This window comes from Penicillium crustosum, assembly GCF_028827405.1.
Source record: "Penicillium crustosum strain IBT 35664 chromosome Unknown utg000001l_segment0_segment0, whole genome shotgun sequence".
Classification (NCBI taxonomy): Eukaryota; Fungi; Ascomycota; class Eurotiomycetes; order Eurotiales; family Aspergillaceae; genus Penicillium; species Penicillium crustosum.
In genome coordinates, this window is record NW_026623122.1 from 7,591,036 (window position 1) to 7,608,384 (window position 17,349).

The 17,349-nt window shown below is 47.9% G+C and overlaps 7 protein-coding genes across 7 annotated transcripts; 4 read left to right on the plus strand and 3 right to left on the minus strand.

The window, feature by feature from the left end:
* Positions 1–18: 18 nt before the first annotated feature.
* Positions 19–2,231, minus strand: N7487_002853 (uncharacterized protein; the record flags this gene model as incomplete). Its single annotated transcript, XM_056870600.1, has 5 exons — positions 19–411; positions 470–758; positions 815–1,223; positions 1,279–2,000; positions 2,056–2,231. 5 exons carry the CDS (start codon positions 2,229–2,231, stop codon positions 19–21), a joined length of 1,989 nt encoding a protein of 662 aa, XP_056735384.1.
* Positions 2,232–2,662: 431 nt separating this feature from the next.
* On the plus strand, positions 2,663–3,436 carry N7487_002854 (prefoldin subunit 5; the record flags this gene model as incomplete). The annotated part of the gene is made up of 4 exons (XM_056870601.1): positions 2,663–2,705; positions 2,810–3,096; positions 3,175–3,292; positions 3,384–3,436. The coding sequence occupies 4 exons, from the start codon at positions 2,663–2,665 to the stop codon at positions 3,434–3,436; spliced, it is 501 nt and encodes a 166-aa protein (XP_056735385.1).
* A 383-nt stretch (positions 3,437–3,819) lies between these two features.
* N7487_002855 (uncharacterized protein) lies at positions 3,820–6,760 on the minus strand (the record flags this gene model as incomplete). The annotated part of the gene is made up of 9 exons (XM_056870602.1): positions 3,820–4,423; positions 4,479–4,769; positions 4,827–5,413; positions 5,486–5,710; positions 5,771–5,867; positions 5,927–5,969; positions 6,019–6,597; positions 6,648–6,670; positions 6,729–6,760. 9 exons carry the CDS (start codon positions 6,758–6,760, stop codon positions 3,820–3,822), a joined length of 2,481 nt encoding a protein of 826 aa, XP_056735386.1.
* A 1,371-nt stretch (positions 6,761–8,131) lies between these two features.
* On the plus strand, positions 8,132–10,605 carry N7487_002856 (origin recognition complex subunit 1; the record flags this gene model as incomplete). The annotated part of the gene is made up of 3 exons (XM_056870603.1): positions 8,132–8,905; positions 8,963–9,084; positions 9,138–10,605. 3 exons carry the CDS (start codon positions 8,132–8,134, stop codon positions 10,603–10,605), a joined length of 2,364 nt encoding a protein of 787 aa, XP_056735387.1.
* A 408-nt stretch (positions 10,606–11,013) lies between these two features.
* Positions 11,014–12,369, minus strand: N7487_002857 (WD40 repeat domain-containing protein; the record flags this gene model as incomplete). The annotated part of the gene is made up of 1 exon (XM_056870604.1): positions 11,014–12,369. One exon carries the CDS (start codon positions 12,367–12,369, stop codon positions 11,014–11,016), a length of 1,356 nt encoding a protein of 451 aa, XP_056735388.1.
* Positions 12,370–13,353: 984 nt separating this feature from the next.
* On the plus strand, positions 13,354–14,432 carry N7487_002858 (ankyrin repeat domain-containing protein; the record flags this gene model as incomplete). Its single annotated transcript, XM_056870605.1, has 6 exons — positions 13,354–13,405; positions 13,459–13,484; positions 13,576–13,704; positions 13,797–13,919; positions 13,979–14,308; positions 14,379–14,432. 6 exons carry the CDS (start codon positions 13,354–13,356, stop codon positions 14,430–14,432), a joined length of 714 nt encoding a protein of 237 aa, XP_056735389.1.
* Positions 14,433–14,918: 486 nt separating this feature from the next.
* Positions 14,919–16,920, plus strand: N7487_002859 (flavin-containing monooxygenase; the record flags this gene model as incomplete). Its single annotated transcript, XM_056870606.1, has 5 exons — positions 14,919–15,006; positions 15,056–15,178; positions 15,278–15,694; positions 15,761–16,399; positions 16,460–16,920. The coding sequence occupies 5 exons, from the start codon at positions 14,919–14,921 to the stop codon at positions 16,918–16,920; spliced, it is 1,728 nt and encodes a 575-aa protein (XP_056735390.1).
* Positions 16,921–17,349: the final 429 nt, after the last annotated feature.

A 17,349-nucleotide genomic window follows, 5' to 3' on the forward strand; every position in this document is an offset into this window, starting at 1 on the left:
CATAAATATGTCCATTCACTATATCGGAGGCAAACTAGGATCCGAAGCCAACAAAGAAGGGTGATACGCGAGGTTCTCCCAAAAGTCAGTCTCGAAATCACACAGATCCTGGCTGAAAAATGCAGCCCAATCGCCATTCTCTCCTAGATGTGGTGGCAGTTGCGTTGGCGATTGTATCCCTTCACGGTGTATAGAATCGAGGAAGCGCTCAATCGTCTGTGTCGCCTTTGATATCAAGGCGTAGTTTGGGTCTCCGCGCCGAACGATGCTCCCTACCTGCACCTGCGCAACAAAGATACCGAGATTGAGTATTGTTTTAGACCATGAGTCTCTTCCTTGGATTAGTGTGCGGTGTTGTTTCAGCATTGAAAGAAGGATAATCCCTGAAGCTGGGAGGCCGAAGTGGGCGATCTAATCGGGGTTTAATCTAGTAAGTACAGGTTCTGATCCTGGAAGTAGATAAACATACCTTCCAAACAAGTCCTGTTCCAGAGTTCACCAGTTGGTCTCGTAGAAGAATACTGTCCACTACAATAGAAAGCATTTGCTCCGAGATGTCGAGTATAGACGAATCGGGCTCGGTCAGAGTATCGAGAAACGCCAATTGAAGTAGAAAGAGAACATGTAGTTGGTCCAGGCGTATGCTAACTAGAAGGTCGCGTTCGAATGCATCCCCAGAACATTCTTTCAGAGCGCCCGAAAGTCGGAAGCGAGGAGGTAGATTTTCCCATTGAATTTCAGCTTTTCGCCGGATGATGCTATGTCAAAAATTAGTATGACCAAGGAAATCCTACATTATATGGCTTTGGCTTACCTAGCTTTCTGATTGAAATTCTCGCGTTGCTTTGATCGGAGCAATTCGAGGACATCTTCTTTCAGCGCAGCACAGAGGGTTGACCACCTGATACCTGACATGTAGCAGATTGGTGTATCTGTTTTCCATCTAACGACCTCGTCCTCAACGTGCGACGTGTTCCAAACCTGATCCGAGCTCGTAGGGGTCAAAGGTACTTGAAAATGGCAGAACCGCTTGCTCATCCGAGGTGGACGACCTAGGAATATAGCCACATTCTTGTCCGCTGAGTATGTGGTGGCCCAAGCCGTCTTTCGTAACTCCGCAAGAAAATTCGGAATTTGGGGTTTGGTTTTTTCGACATTCTCATGGTATCCAAGTGCAAACATAGACGACACAACATCTCCAAGTCTACTCCATGAATGATAGCCTTAATTCTCGATAAGCTGCGAGTTTTACAAACAAAACTGAGGGGGGTTTCTTACTTTGGTCCCCATCAACATGGGTGTGTACAATAAAGTTCTCATACTGTAGAACCAGTTGTAGATCGTTCAAGCAATCCAGCGAGAGGGCGATATCTAACGCAAGATCACTGAGCTTTGTAGATAGCCTTCGAAGGATAAACTGATCCTTTTCGGTTTTGAACAATGGCGGGAAAAATGATATATCTATTGCTGCTCGACTCACAGCAGAGAGGAAAATACCTAGACTTTCCCATCGGAATTTCTGGTCAAGGAACTGTGCAGAGAAAGTTTCCATGTCGGACGTGCTGCTAAACCTCAAAGGTTCCCGGGAATTTTGAGTTAGACGTTGGGCGTATGCCAAATGCCAGTTGTCTTCTTGCGAGAAGGACGTGAATAGGCGGGTCATGTCTTCAGTGCACTTCTCAGTAAAAGGCTCTGCCAGAGCTAGGTTCGCTCCCGTTGCTAGCCAGAAGGTAACAAAATCCTTCATGGCGGCGAGTGGAAATGTGTTTAACAGCTGCCTGAGAATATCTGCGCCTTGAATTAACAAAATATTCTCGCCAGTGGACTGGGACTGCATCAACATCGTCATATCCTCAGAAGGATGGTATGTATCGGATGTATGATAGTCTTGGGGGGAAATTTCATTGAAAATAGCGACATGGCTAGAGGATCCTAGAAAGCCCGGGTTCGGATAGGGATTATTCCTTGGGGTGAAGGATGGCTGAGCCGGAGGTAACCGACTGCAGATTCAATAAGCATGTGGGAATAAAGCGAATATAATCACATATCGCATACCTAGGAGACTGCAGGGGTGTAGAACTCTCCACCCTTTTTCTTTTGAAAGGAGTCGTTCGGTAAATGCAGATTGCAGCTCTATCGTTACTTACACACCGAGTACATGCCGGCCGCTTATGATCACAGGCGACCTTTGCTTTTCGGCAAGCTTCACATGCTGCCAGTCTTGAAGCCATTGAGGTGTAGTGAAGAAGGATTACGGAGCGGAGCGGAGAACTGGGAATCTTCGGAGTGATCTTTTCCCCGCAGATAACATTCTACCTCCAAGTAGTCATAGATAATGAATACATGGAGTATACACCGACAACTTATATTTAGCAAATTTAGAAGGTCTAAATATAATATAGGGTTGAAATTAAGCCTTTGGTCATTGTCAAAGATATGGTCTGTACAAGTTACTTGGAAGTGAGGTGGTCAGGTGCGTGTGTATAAACATAACCCGCCACTATCACCACAATCGCCACGCATTCAACCCAGGAGTTTTCTGAAGCTCCCCCACCACCTATACACATACAGTCCCAATGCGAGGACCTGATCTACAATAACACAAACCCACGATCCGGAATTGATTTCCTCAAGTACCCTATTCTACCTCCCGGATTCCAAAATGTCACAAAACGCCCCATCCTCAGACGGAGCTCCCCAAGGAAGTGCGTCTTCAATCCTCCCAAGCACCAAGATGACGCCTGCAGCGCCGGCTTCCGGCTCTCCGTGTCATATGGACATAAATACCCAGCTAACCACCTGGAATCAGTTAATCTTGCCTCACTCTCCGTTCCTCAGCTCCGCGCACTCCAAACCCGCCTTACCTCCGAATTGGAACACCTGACCACCTCGCACACGAAGCTACGCGCCGCCCAAGCCAAGTTCCGCGACTGCGTACGCTCGATCAATGACGGTGTGATTGGAAACGAGAAGAAGGGAACCGATGGTCGTGATGAGATCCTCGTGCCCCTCACCAGCTCGCTGTATGTCAAGGGCCGCTTGACAGATCGCGAGAAGGTGCTTGTTGATGTCGGAACTGGATTTTATGTTGAAAAGGTATGTGGTGGCGGGGCTATATTTAACGATGTCGGTGGTGGGAATTGGTCGGGCTGACAAATTATCTTGTGTTTTTAGACTGCGCCCAAGGCGATTGCATTTTACGATGTTAAGGTCAAGGGCTTGGAGGCAAACTTGCAGGAGTTGGAGAAGATCGTACAAACCAAGAGCTCGCAACTGCGCATTGTAGAAGAGAGTGAGTTGGCCCTTTCCTGGATATTAGGAGGCGGGATTCCTATCTCCTTACAAGGACCCTTTTCTTTCAATTGCTAACCTCTCTCCAACAGCATTGAGGCAGAAGATGCTCTCAGAAGGTGCTCCTCAGGCCGCTGCGGGCTAAATTCTACCCACGTGGTACGAATAGGTCAACGTGACTTCCCATAGAGAAATCCAAATCGAAATCATATGCAGGGTTTATATCTCCCATTTTGGAAGAAAACTGAAGATGGAGTACAATCGGAAGAACGAGACGAGAGGACTACACATTCAGGGCCTAAGAGGTTCTCCGATATTTGGAAACCAGGAATAACTTCAAATATGAATTTGGACTTTTATTGCTACATACCTAAATGATCTTGGCTCGATAAGCAAGCCAGGCGGTAGTAATTCTTTTTTTTTTTTTTTTTTTTCTCTCTTTTTGTCGATTTAGTTCTTCTTTGAATTGGTCCTTCTGGTCCAACAAGATGCGACAACTTTGGCTTTGGCGCGATTTTGCTGACTCGACTAGAACAGACTTCCAAGATCAGTCTCGAGGACCTCGGGCATCTCCGCGCCAGGATTCGCCAGCATCCGCGCAATCTTCTGGACAGCGCTCATGAAAACGCTCAACTGCTTCTCTTCATCTATCTTTCTGGTTTCAGCCTCCTTGCGGATCTCATCGTCTATTTTCTGCTTATCCGTATGTTCCTCGCCATCCCCCGGTGGGGGAAAGAACACCGACAGACACCCATCCTTGGAAATGTCGACGGGCTTGACATCAGCCTGCTCACCTAGTATATCATCCCAACTAGGATTGAACAGCGATGCTCCCCAGGACACTTTCGGGGTCATCGACCAGTGACCAGCCGCGTACGTGTACTCGTCGAAGCGAGAGAGCTCGAATACATGCGGCGATTCTTTAATTCGAAGCTGGATTGCGGCCTTTTCAATGAAGCGCTTGACCGGCGAACCATAAGAGAATCTCGCTTTGCGCTGGGGAGCGCATCCAATGTTCTTCGCATTTGGGCTCCATTGGAAACCAATAGAATGTATGAATTTCTCTAGCTCAGGGGACATCTCCCTTTCAGGGCATAGTTCAAGAGCCTTCACTTCAAATTGCCAGTCGGACCTAGATTCAAACTCAGCTTACAGCAAAATTCCAAAGGAATCTAGGGTAAACAAACCTTTCAAAGTCAATCATGCTGATCTGCATTGGCATCTGACGATCAACAGGAGCACTGATCTGTTTCGATTTGAAGCAACGGATTCCGTTGACTTCAAACTCCTGCGAGCCAAGTGGAAGAGAGAATTTCGCTTCCACGCGAATCACTGAATCATTGTTCACTTGGTACTCGAAGTTGGCGGAATATCTAGGCATCAAATTCAAGAGGGATTCGATTTTGGCTTTACCCCATGGCTTAAGAAACTTTGATGCAATGATTCGATTGAATATCTCATCTTGCTGCAGCCGGATTCTAAAAAGATAAGTCAGTCAGCAAAACCATCAGATTCCGGCTGGGGTGATAACATACCCCGGAACCAAACGTCCTTCGGTGTTCATATGTGTAAGCATCTCGCGAAACTCTGCGAACTCATAAGAAGTGCCATCTTTCGGCTTGCGCCACTGTTGCAACGTGAACGAGCCGAACTTTGCACGCATTTGCAAGAATCCCCGAAATTGAGGAATCACATGCAGCGCTTTCCTAAGACGGGTGGTGACAATGCTCTTGTTGTTGGCCTTGATCTCATCAGCAGTGGTCTCCCAGCTCGCGGCTACGTCTGGTGCCAGTTCCGGTCCGCAAAGGACAGGTTGTGAGAGCCCACCGGATTGTTGCAGGATGACGTGGGTTCTCATAAGCTCTGCCCGGGGCGCCGCAACGAGAAACAGCTTGATTTCTGTCTCGTGTTGGACCATTAGCCTCTCCCACAGCTCTCGGAATCGAGATGCAATAATGCATATATCCCGCTCATCATTCCCAGCCATGAAAAGGTAGTCTGGGATACCAGGCTTCATGTAGATATTCACGTCATATTTCAAGCGAATGAAATCGAGGATCTCACGCCGGGCGGTAATAAAATAGTTCAGCGAGGGGCCGTCTGAAGGCCAGAGGAAGGCAAGCTGTAGTACCAAGAATCAGTTAATCTCCGTAAAGTACCCAAACAACTAGGGCTAGCAGGGGGTTATCCATACTGTGTAATCCGCAGCAATTCTCGGTGGATTTCGCATCTCGGATAATCTTTCCTCGTGAGTTTCCTGCGACCGGGCATGGGCAACCTTTGTATTTGAATGCGCGTGTATCTTGGCCCAACGCGATGCTCCAGGCAAAGTCCGCTGCTGCATCAACCGACTCAACATATCTTGAAGCATTTTTTGGGCCTCCAAAACCTGATTTTGCTTGCCCCAAATGTGAACAAGCTTTAGGGCTATTAGCATATTCAGTCCCTCATATGTGGGAGAATTCTAGGGGGAACTGACTTTGGCATTTCCCACACTGATCCTCACATAGGCACCAGTCTCGTCGATAATTCTCTGGCGGAAATCGATGTTGGAAGTTTCTCCTGGAGTTACTTGTCTAATCCTTGAGTCTACATTAGTTCCAAGACCAAGGACTGCAAAGCTCTATATACTCACTTTGCTTGGAATACTTGACATTCATAAGGCAAACGATAAGAAGCTTATTTGACTGTTAGTAATGTGCTTGCAGTTGATGTGAGCACACGCACCATCTGGAGGAAGGCCCTTGCGCCACTTCGCCTTGGAATAATAGTCATTTTGCCCTGGTGCGAGGGGCGGATTCTTAGTTCTGTATTTCGAAGCAGATGCAATAGTACTGCCTCTTTTTGACTGAACCCGTGATTGTGATGGGAAATTATGGCCCCCCTTGAGAGGGGCACGTTGACCCGATTTGAGATTACCTGCCAAATGCTGTTGCTGTCGTGCGAATGTATTGGAACTGCCGGTGTTAGGCCCGCGCTCATTGAGTATTGGCCCCTCTAGTGCCTGAGTTCGTCCTGCTCTAGGTTCGGTAATAACTGCCTGGGTTGGAAAGGCGCTTTGACTTGGAATTGGTGATCGCGTGGGTACATGAAGTACACTTTGGAGAGACCGACCGGTTACGGGCACCGTTAGGGTTGGAGGCTGTGGCAGGTCGTCAACGGCAGAGGAATCATTGTTCATATCCTCGAAATCATCTTCCGCATCATTACCAGCATGTTTATCCTGCGCGTACTCGTCATAGTCTTGTCGGTAGATGGTACCGCGACCAAAATCTGGACCTGGGCCGTAGTTGGGCAGTTCCCATGCTAGATAGGTTAGTACCTAAAACCATAATTGAAACCAGGGTGTCTCTCACATTTCGCATTGAGACGCTCCCAGCTGGCAGAATGTATTAGCTGAATGTACTTTCAAATATCCGTACGCAAGGTATACTTACTCTTTCTCGTGAGACTGGGGCACAGACGTCATTTTAGCGGAATCAGGTAGCGGCAGGTATTCGGTGACCACAGTGATGTCCCACACGACGGATTTTTTGGAATGGGCCAAGCCGAAAGAAGGTAACACGTTTATCTCAGAAATATCAAACAGGCAAGTGAAAGAAATCGAAGATGTATTAAACCGCTCCTTGTCGGTGAAGGTGCGATGGAACTGAGCACAAATCGATTGTAGGGTGATGGAACCGGGCGAAAATTTATTACCGGGGGGAACTAAGTGCACAACTTAAGGAAAGTAGCGCAGGTGGGAAGTATAAGAAAGATAAAGGGTAGGAACGAATTAGAGCGAAGACGATGTGTCAGGGAGCCGAGCAACTTAAAGGGAGAGTTAGGGACATGAGGCTAAAGCTTTTTATCTAGAGGTTCATCAAAGAGTAGGAGCATCCATGCATCCATTCCTGCATAGAACCGCGCGGGGGCTACTCAAAAGAGTAAGAGTATGCATCCATACCTACATAAGTAGGTAGATTCTTCCGCGCTTATTGATTATGTACAAACTACGTAGCACCTGAGCAAGCGGGAGACCCCCAGGTGACTAGGTAAGCACATCCAGCTCATCCTACATTTGACTTTCTCGCTATAATAGAAGATATTGATGGATCCAGATATCCAGAAATCAATCTCCTCATAATAATCATGCGCCTGGTTCTTAGTAACTGTGTTGATGTGAAAGGTAAATGAGGCCTAATGCATTTCATTTTCAGGTTCCTGTTATGTAATACTTCTAAGTGGTGAGAAATTGAGTTGAAAGAACTCCGGTAGGGAGTTACCTTACCTACCTAAATATCTATATAAACCTGATCCACCAGGAGATGTTAAATTTCGGTGGATGTTAGGGTTCCGGAATATTATTGATCCGGGGTATATACAATTATTCTGCAATCTTGAAGCATCTGGCAAATGTGATCAACTGCTGTTTCAATTATTTATCATGGCTTTAAAGGATAGTACATATAACTATAGAGTAAGATTAACCCTTCAAAATAATCTAAGATTCCCCAGGGCATTAGTAGGTAGACTATAAAAATGCGAGATTTAGGTGAGCACCATGAGCGAATCGCACCATCCTGCGTTAAGCTAATATGTAACATATTAGACAATCAGGATCACCTGGGCACGTATTTTGGATGACCCTATTAAGTTTATACCATGCATCGTGGTAACGCCGGGATAGGAAGGTGTTGATAGTTTGACGACTTACTGTCTTACTATGAGGTAGATGCATTTGATTGGCCAGACCTCCTTGCCGGACTAAACCCAAAAGGGACGAAAGTGGACAACGCGTCCAGCGCGATTTCTCCTTCTTCATCGCACGTTCTACCTGGTCACATTTCTCGCGCCCCCGATGAGCGGTAGCGATTCAGACACTTCGCCTCAGAGGCGCAGCGCCCATGAGCGTGCCCAATGGATGACCAAGGGAGCTCTGGTTCGAGACGATTCTGATGATGAACTAGGCGTCGAGGACCTTCCGTGGGAATGGATTTACGATCAGAATGAAGAGATTACCCAGGAAAGTGAAGCTAAAGATGCTACCCCGGTGAAACGTAGCCGCAGACGATCCTCCCGCCCCGCTCGTCAAAAACGCAAAATCGTTGGCGCCCAGATGGGTCAATTCCAATGCAAAGTTGGCGATGTGATTCTCTTGAAATCCCCCGAAGCTGGAAAGGACTGGGTTGGCATCATTACGGAATTTTTAGAAGAGGAGGACGAAGATGAAGAAGACGAGGTTGTCAAATCCGCCAATATTATGTGGTTCGCATCCCCCGACGAATTCATGAGCACGAGAAACAAGCGCCGGACCGACGCCTTACCCAACGAACAATATATCACACTCGATTTCAACAGCAACCCCTTGACATCAATCAGCGGTAAAGGGGCGGTCATGTCTCTGGGCGCCTTCAATGCCAAATACCCGAATGGACCTCCAAAGAACAAGACCGAATTAGCGGAATACAACAAGTGCATCATTTGTCGACGAGGCGTGAACCAGGTTCAGGGACGGTATACAGATGAGTTTATCTGGGAGCAGGTGTACAATGAAGACAACATCCAACATCTGATCAACTGGATCAGGGATGGCTTGAAGGCTTCCAGAAAACGCAAGGCTGCAGACGATGAAGTGAGTTAAGCCACCTGGTTTCAATTGCAGAAGCGGTGCTGATTTGTGTCATCGCAGTATGTCGAGACCAAGGAGACAACTGTACCTACGACCCCGAGAAAGAGGCAGCGACTAGCAGCAACGAATGCTACGCCACAATCACAGCGCAAGAAAGCCCTGATGACTCCGACGCATAAACGGTAAGAAACGGCGGCAACAAATGTTTCTCATAAAGCAAGACTAAATGTATCAGGATCGTCGTGAAAAAACCACTCGAGTTTACTCCTCTGGGTACCCGTGTCCTCTCACCCACGCATTTCGACTCTCCCTACCGCCAAGCTCGGAATTTGCTACACGTTTCCACCGTTCCAGACTCATTACCATGCCGAAAGACGGAGTTCAACACTGTATACAACCATCTTAGTGCTGCGATTATGGAAGGTACAGGCGCTTGTATCTATATCTCCGGTACCCCAGGCACTGGCAAGACTGCCACGGTTCGCGAGGTGGTTGCCCAACTAAATGGTGCCGTGCTCGAAGAAGAGATGGACGATTTCATCTTTGTCGAGATTAACGGCATGAAAGTCACCGACCCGCACCAATCCTACTCTTTACTATGGGAAGCCTTGAAGGGCGACCGAGTATCACCATCCCACGCATTGGATCTTCTTGAAAGAGAATTCTCAAATCCCTCCCCTCGTCGGGTCTCTTGTGTTGTGCTCATGGACGAGTTGGATCAGCTTGTCACAAAGAATCAGTCTGTCATGTACAATTTCTTCAACTGGCCTGCGCTCCGTCACTCGCGCCTCATTGTCCTGGCTGTTGCAAACACCATGGATCTCCCCGAAAGAACCTTAAGCAACAAGATCTCCAGTCGTCTCGGTTTAACCCGTATCACCTTCCCGGGATACCGTCACACAGATCTAATGGAAATCATCAGTACCCGCCTGGCCAGTGTACCAGGCAATATCGTTGATCCAGACGCCGTCCAATTTGCAAGTCGCAAAGTAGCCGCCGTTAGCGGTGATGCTCGACGAGCTTTGGACATCTGCCGTCGAGCCGTTGAAATCGCCGAGCAGGCAGCCGACGAGGCTACTGCCGCAGATGAGGCCAAAGACGAGACAGAATCATTACCCCCCACACCCAGCAAAACTCCCGCCCGGCGCAACAAAGCTATCACAGCCCAAGCAGCTGGAGAATCAGCCATCGCTAAACCTCCCGCGAAGGGCCAACCAGGTCGCGTCACTATCGCTACTATCAAGCAAGCCATTCACGAAGCTACATCAACTCCACTTCAGCAGTCCTTGCGCTGTCTACCGCTATCAGGAAAGCTCTTCCTCGCTGCCCTGTTAGCCCGCGTCCACCGGACAGGCATTTCAGAATCTACATTCGGCGACGTCCTCGACGAAGCTCGCCGCATCGCCGATGCAGCCGTCGCCGTTGCTGGAGCCGCTGGTGCAGACGTAAAAGATTTCTTACTAGGCGGAGGCCCCAATGCTCGCGTGCGGAGCCTTGGTCACGCGGCGATGTCACTCATGAACTCTGGTATTCTAGCGCTAGAGCAAGGCTCTGGCTCTAAAAGCGTGCTTGGAGGTACTACGATTCCCACTCGCGGCGACCGCAGTAGTAAAGTTCGGCTCAGGATTGCGCCCGAAGATGTCAGGTCAGCTTTCAGGGAGGATGCCGAGGCTAAAGGCTTTGGTTTGGGTATTGAGCAGTGATGGTGAGGGGTTTTCTTTTAGGTGTTTTGGTACGATACGCATTATCTGGAGTTAGTGTAATATCGCACAATAGTTCGCATATGATACCCTTTCAGTCCAGCTGTGTCTTGTGCTATAGATCGTAAAGGTACTATTACGTGCGTTGTCCATTGCCAAGGGTATCATTTGGCTCAATTGAGGTTTGTATCATACAAAACGTTAGGACTCTTTCTCAGAGACATGAAACGAATCTTTCCAAGGAAATTCTTCCCGATACATGTTTGAATATTTTAAAACCAAGGGCCTTCCACAGACCACGCTCAACTCCACATAGTGCCAACAAGAACTTGATGGCAAGAAAGAAAATGAATACAGGGTATTGAAAAATCGGAACGGAGGGTACGAATGCCAGTGATGCTGGTCATCCCTCTAGTACCGCTGTCTACCGAGAGTCGGGGCCCAAGTCAGAGGATGAGTCTCGGGGGTAGCCTCTTCATCCTGCTTCCAGATCTTGATGGTCTTATCAGCTTCACCTGTGATAAGACGCAAACCAGTACGATCAAAGGTAGAAGTCATGATACCAGCTTCGGCTTCAAGAGAGCCGGGCTGTGCGGTAGTTTCCATAGATTGGAAGCGGTGACCAGTCTTCCAATCCCAGAAGGACATGGAACCGTCGTCACCACCGGAGAAGAGAACGTTCTCGTCGTTGACGGCGAGAGAGTTGATGACAGAGTTCTGACCCTCGAAGTTTTGCATGAAATCGCCCTTGGGACACATCCACTGCTTGATGCTACCGGTACTGGCACTGGCAAATGTAAACTCGGAGGGGTGAATGGCGAGGTTGCGAACACCCTTCTTGTGGTGTGTCAGGACACCCATGCTCTTACCAGCGGCCAAATCCCACAATCGGACTGTGGAATCTAGGGAGCCGGAGATAATCTGAGGGTCGGCGTCTTGGCACTTGATGTCGGCGACAGTGCCTTTGTGCCCGCCGAGAACGTGTACGTTGCTTCGCGTGCGCATATCCCAGACTCGACACACACCATCACGACCACCCGTGACTAATAGATCGAGACGAGGGTGAAGAGCCAGTGTGTACACACCGCTGAGATGACCGTGGTAGTGTCGAATGACCTTGTTGGTCTCCAAATCCCAACACTTGACCATCTTATCCTCACCACATGAGAAAAGGTACGGATGCCGGGGTGACACCGCTAAGCCACGGACGGTGGAGATGTGACCGGTGAGAGTGAGTCGCAATGCGCCCGTCGCCAGATTCCAGATCTTGATTGTCCGATCTCCTGCTCCACTGGCAAACCACTGGTTGTTCGGTTCCACTGCCAAAGCCCGCACCCATCCCAAGTGTCCCGAAATAACGCGCATCAGCTTCCAGGGCGCGTGCCACTCGGGCCGCTGTTGCTGGGTAGCCGATGGTCTCTGGACCAAACTCTTAGGCAGACCATCGCCAGCAGCTGCCCCCGCTCCCGTACCCGATGGCCGCCTCACAAGTGACATGGATGAGCCACTGCCGTCTGCGGGTGTCTGCGCTTGGATCTTCGGCCGTTTTGTTCGGCCGGCTGTAGCCTTCGCCTGTTTCTCTGCGAGAGCTCGTGGTAGCTCGGTAATATCTTCGTACTCCGCCTTTCGTCGGTAGGAAACGCCGATTGAGCCGTCTGTAAGAGTTGAAGGTGTGACCATCAGGTATTCAGCACCGAAGAGTTCGGCGGTCCGCTTTGCAGACATGCGCACAGCGTCATCTGGGGACTGGGGTGAAGTATGGTCCATTATGTGCGCAAGCAAGTTATGTGGGGAAAGTGAGATAGATTGGTGTGCTTTGAAGACAGGAGCTTCAAGAATCACGACCCAATGGTGCGCGCGATGAAAAAAAGCCTGCGGGAGGTTCGTGATCACAATCGAGTCCGGAGGTTCAGTCTAGGCACCGGTTTTGGACGCGCGGTTGATTGAAGACTGATGCAGCGTCTCTAGCAGCTGCGAGACAAGATATGGTTGAAGATGGTACAAGGACGTGCATGAATCTTTGGATCGAAGTTGCAACGGGTGTTCGTGCCTGAGGCGCCATAATTGACCCAACATTATATCAGCTCAAAAAGGGCGGTGAGACTACAGGGCGGTGGGCTGTGATATAATTCCGAAGGTTTGGGGAACTCGAAGATATTCTCATACAGGTGATCAGTTCTACCTACATACATTGTCGGTACCTTTTTCAAAAAATATCTGAATATTCTACCTTGGTACATATATTCTTTCGTCGGCTGACCTATTCTGGGATCTACCTGCGGACGAGATATATATATCCCCCATCAAAGGTACATTCCTTCTCAACACTCAAAGGTGAAAGAAATACTTATGAATCGTGTGTCGCTGGCTATGTAAATTAGTTCATATGTGGTATATGAATTCATTTGAAATCAACAGTTTGATTTTATGGGCGCAAAACAGAGTATATACGGATGTTCCTTTTGTATGAGGACGCAATACAATAAATAGGTATAAAGGTAATAACTTAGGCTAGATTTTATACTTCACATGAAGTCACGAAGAATAAGAACAATTGTAGAAAATCTGTATAGCTTATGTGAAAGCTAGCTATTTTCCCCAAGATAAAGTCAGTGAGTTTGTTAACAATGTTGTTACAACATCCTCGCTGCGAGATCGAGATCGCGGGGTGGCGCTCAATATTGCTGACTCAACCATCCTGGCTTATCGCAGCTCTTATCGCAACATCACTCTTCCTCCATCAAAGTCACCATGGATTCCGATCAGAAGTTCGCCCTGCACGAGGCTGCTCGAGAAGGAAGAAGTAAGAGCTTGAAACTTTGCTGTATAGTACAATGTACTAATATATCCCGTTAGACGAGGTTGTTGAGTCGTTGCTCAATGTGAGTTGTGCTCCACCTGGGGCCGAGGCTGCCCCGCAAGCTTGCGCTGGTACAGTTTGGTCTCTGAGAACAAAGCTAATTATTGAAACAGGCAAACCCAAAATCTGCATTCGTGAAAGATGATGATGAACGTCTACCAATCCACTGGGCTGCGGCCTACAATCGTGTCCCTGTCGTGGAATTGTTAGTTGCTATGAAGGATTTCGACCCAGATGTAGAAGTGAGTGTCACTGTCCTATTTTCGAAGATAATTCCTCATGCCTTTCCAACATCGACTGGTACCTATTGTATGACTTTGCTAAATTGGCATAGGATGGATCCGGTTGGACGCCTCTTATGATTGCAGCTAGTCTCAAAGATGCCGCAGGCGATGCAACAATCGACCTATTACTGCGAAAGGGAGCTGATGTCTCTATCAAAAGCAACACTGGACAGGTTAGCCTCCCGAGACAACGAATTGACTATTGTATGTACATGGGCTTACTGCGTACTAGAATGCGCTTCACTTCGCAAGTTCCAAGGCCAATATTTCCACCGTCCGCACATTGCTTGCCAATAAATGTAGCGCCAGAGTCAAGGATAGACGTGGCCAACTCCCCCTGCACAGAGCAGCCGCAGTAGGGTCTGTGCCTATTTTGAAAACTCTCCTGGAAGAGGGTAAGAGTCCTGTCAACGCAACGGACGGGGACGGATTCACCGCACTTCACCACGCTATCTCTGAGGGACATGGACCTGCCGCGATCCTATTGTTGAAATCTGGAGCAGAAGCAGAAAAGAGAGACAATGACGGTAGACTAGCAATTGAGCTAGTTCCAGACGACAAGGTAAGTCCCTCGCCAGAATTAGGCACACATTTAGATCAGAATGGCTAATTCTTATATCGTGTTTATCCAGGTCAAGCAATACATCTTACAGACAGCAGAGAAAGAAGGCATTGAACTCCCTTGATTATTTTGGAGAATTTCCGGGGTTAGCCCGAGAGGATTAGGCAAAACTCAGGCTAATCGTCGCGGTAATGCTGCATGCCTCGGTATGCATAGCTTCCCCTCATTTCATAGTTAACCCTTCCAAAATTGTGTATGATAATTTTGAATTATCGATTCCAGCTTTTAGTGAGCATATTAAGCCTTACATATCTTCTAGATTGTTCTAAATAGTCTTCTTTAATTGCCAAAAAAAAATTGAGACATGAAGTAACGGGGTGATTGCCTGCAGTTCGTGCATGATCTGTGTTGGGAGTTGCATAAGACATGCATAAACCAAGGGTTATTGGCCTCGGTAACTCTGGTTGAATGACCAGTAGTCCGTACTTTGTACATATTTCCTGTCAGGATCTTGCGGGGAACCTGTTGTTTATATTCTGGCCTGCCGCTCATAATTCACATTTATTTGTCAACTCTCAAGTGCATACTTAGGTAGTCAACCTCGTCCATAATGGTGGCATCGAGTAACACACGTCTCCCTGTGGGGAACAAAGACTTTACTAATGCCACTGTGGTCATTATTGGCGCTGGCATATCGGGTATGCTCAGTCCTCCAAGGTCAATAAATTTCACTGACCCTTCTTCAAGGAATGTGCATGGCGATCGATTTGATCAAACGAAATAAAACTCGGAATTTCGTTATCCTCGAAAGAAGTAGCAGTGTCGGCGGAACTTGGAATGACAACAAGTATCCTGGCTGCTGTTGTGATGGTAAGAATTACTCTGCTTGCTCAATGACAGCAACTGATAAAGTCTAGTCTGGAGTTCACTCTATAGCTATTCCTTTGAACAGAATCCTAATTGGTCAAGAGAATATCCCGGACAAGAAGAAATACATGTTAGTAATATTTGTGACCCTCAACCTGCATTGTTTGATAAGAGTCATCACTGATTTGTGCATCGACCAGGAGTATCTCGTTGGCATTGCAGAGAAATATGGACTCTACAAACATATTCGATTCAATTCCACCGTGGAGGAGGCCCGATGGGATGACATTGAGTCCAAATGGAAGACAAGCGTCATCATATCAGGGCAGAAAGACAGCGAGTTCTCACCCTCCTACGTTTTGAACTCTGATTTCCTTGTCTCTGCTGTCGGACAACTCAATTTACCCCGAACCCCTGACATCCCAGGCCTAGAGAATTTCCAAGGGAAGAAGATGCACTCTGCTAGGTGGGATTGGAGTTATAATTTGACAGGGAAGCGGATCGCAATCATTGGCAACGGTGCGCACTCAGCGAAAAAATGGCAATTTTTTGGTTTACAAAATACAATACTAACCCATTCTACAGGAGCAACTGCTGCTCAGATTGCCCCTGAAGTTGCTCGGGTTGCCTCTCATCTCACTATCTATCAGCGGACGCCAAACTGGGTTGTTCCTCGCCTAGACCAACCAGTATCTACCCTTCAAAAGGCCCTGCTCAGATGGGTTCCACCCCTGAAGTGGCGTAAACGTGCACTTCAGATGGAATTCCGGGAAGCATTTTATGCAGGCGTTGCAGATGGAGATTCGGACCTTTCCCATGTGTTTCGGACTTCATGTACCGATATGATGAAATCCCAACTCGCTGACCGGCCAGAGCTGTGGGATAAGCTAACACCCAATTATGCGCCGGGGTGCAAGCGAATCATTATTACAGATGATTATTATGCCGCACTTGCCCGTGAAAATGTCCTTCTGGAGACACGAGGCATCACAGCTATTACAAGTTCCGGTATCAAAGTTGATGGAGAAGACGAACAAGAACATGACCTGATAGTTTTTGCTACCGGTTTCCGAACCGTGGATTTCATGCATCCAATCCGGATCTATGGCGCAAATGGCCGGTCCTTGGAGGATATTTGGAGAAATGGAGCAACTGCGTTTAACGGTGTCACAGTCGAGGACTTGCCCAACTTTGGAATGTTCTATGGTCCCAACACTAATCTCGGTGAGTACTGCCCTATCTCCGGATAACATCACAGTTTGATTCATCCTAACTAATCGAAAGGGCACAACTCCATCATCCTCATGATCGAAGCACAGTCACGATATCTGAACACACTATTTGGGGAAGTGATGCAAGCCCGCCAACAAGGAAAGACGCTATCTCTTAAGCCAGAGCCGGGTGTATTGAAAAGTTACAACGATAGGATCCAGGCTATTCTAAGTCGTACTAGCTTCGCAGATCCGAACTGTAACAGTTGGTATAAGAGAGATGACGGGGCCATAACCAATAATTGGTCTGGGACTGTGATTGATTATCACCGTGAACTTTCTAAGGTGCAGTGGCAGGACTATATTGCCGAGGGAACTGGTAGAGATCGTGTCATGAGCAAGGCTGCTACAAAGGTAAGTCATGCTCAGGAGGAGATCTTGTTCAGCAATCTTTCTTTGCTTGTTGGTGGTATTGGTGTTTTGTCGGCCACTGGTTATTTTATGGCTTCGTCAAGGTGGCTCAAGGCACGCTGAAGCAACTTTGAGATATTGTTATAAACAAATATGACCAATCCACTGAGGACATCATTCTGAACCCCTCGAGCCCTGTTTCTATTTCGTTGTCGAATTAAAGGCCCATATTTGTAGAAAACGAATGGAACGGGTTTTCGCCTTGAAACGCTGATCGCCCATGATTTCACGGAGGTGTTTTGCCTTCCACCATATGAGTACTGGCCCATGGGATTCTATAACAAACAGAAAGGTGGCAGATGTCACCAGCCCAGCCATGATCATCAGACACTATTCAGTCCAGCGCCAGCTGATGTGCGTACTTACCATTGGGGCAAGAAAAGGTCCAAGGAATGACAGTGTGCAACAAATCGAAAAGGCATAAGTGCGCTTGATAGGCCGGTCGCCCGGCGACTCCTGTTTTCCCTGCTCTATTTGCATTTGTGGGCGTTG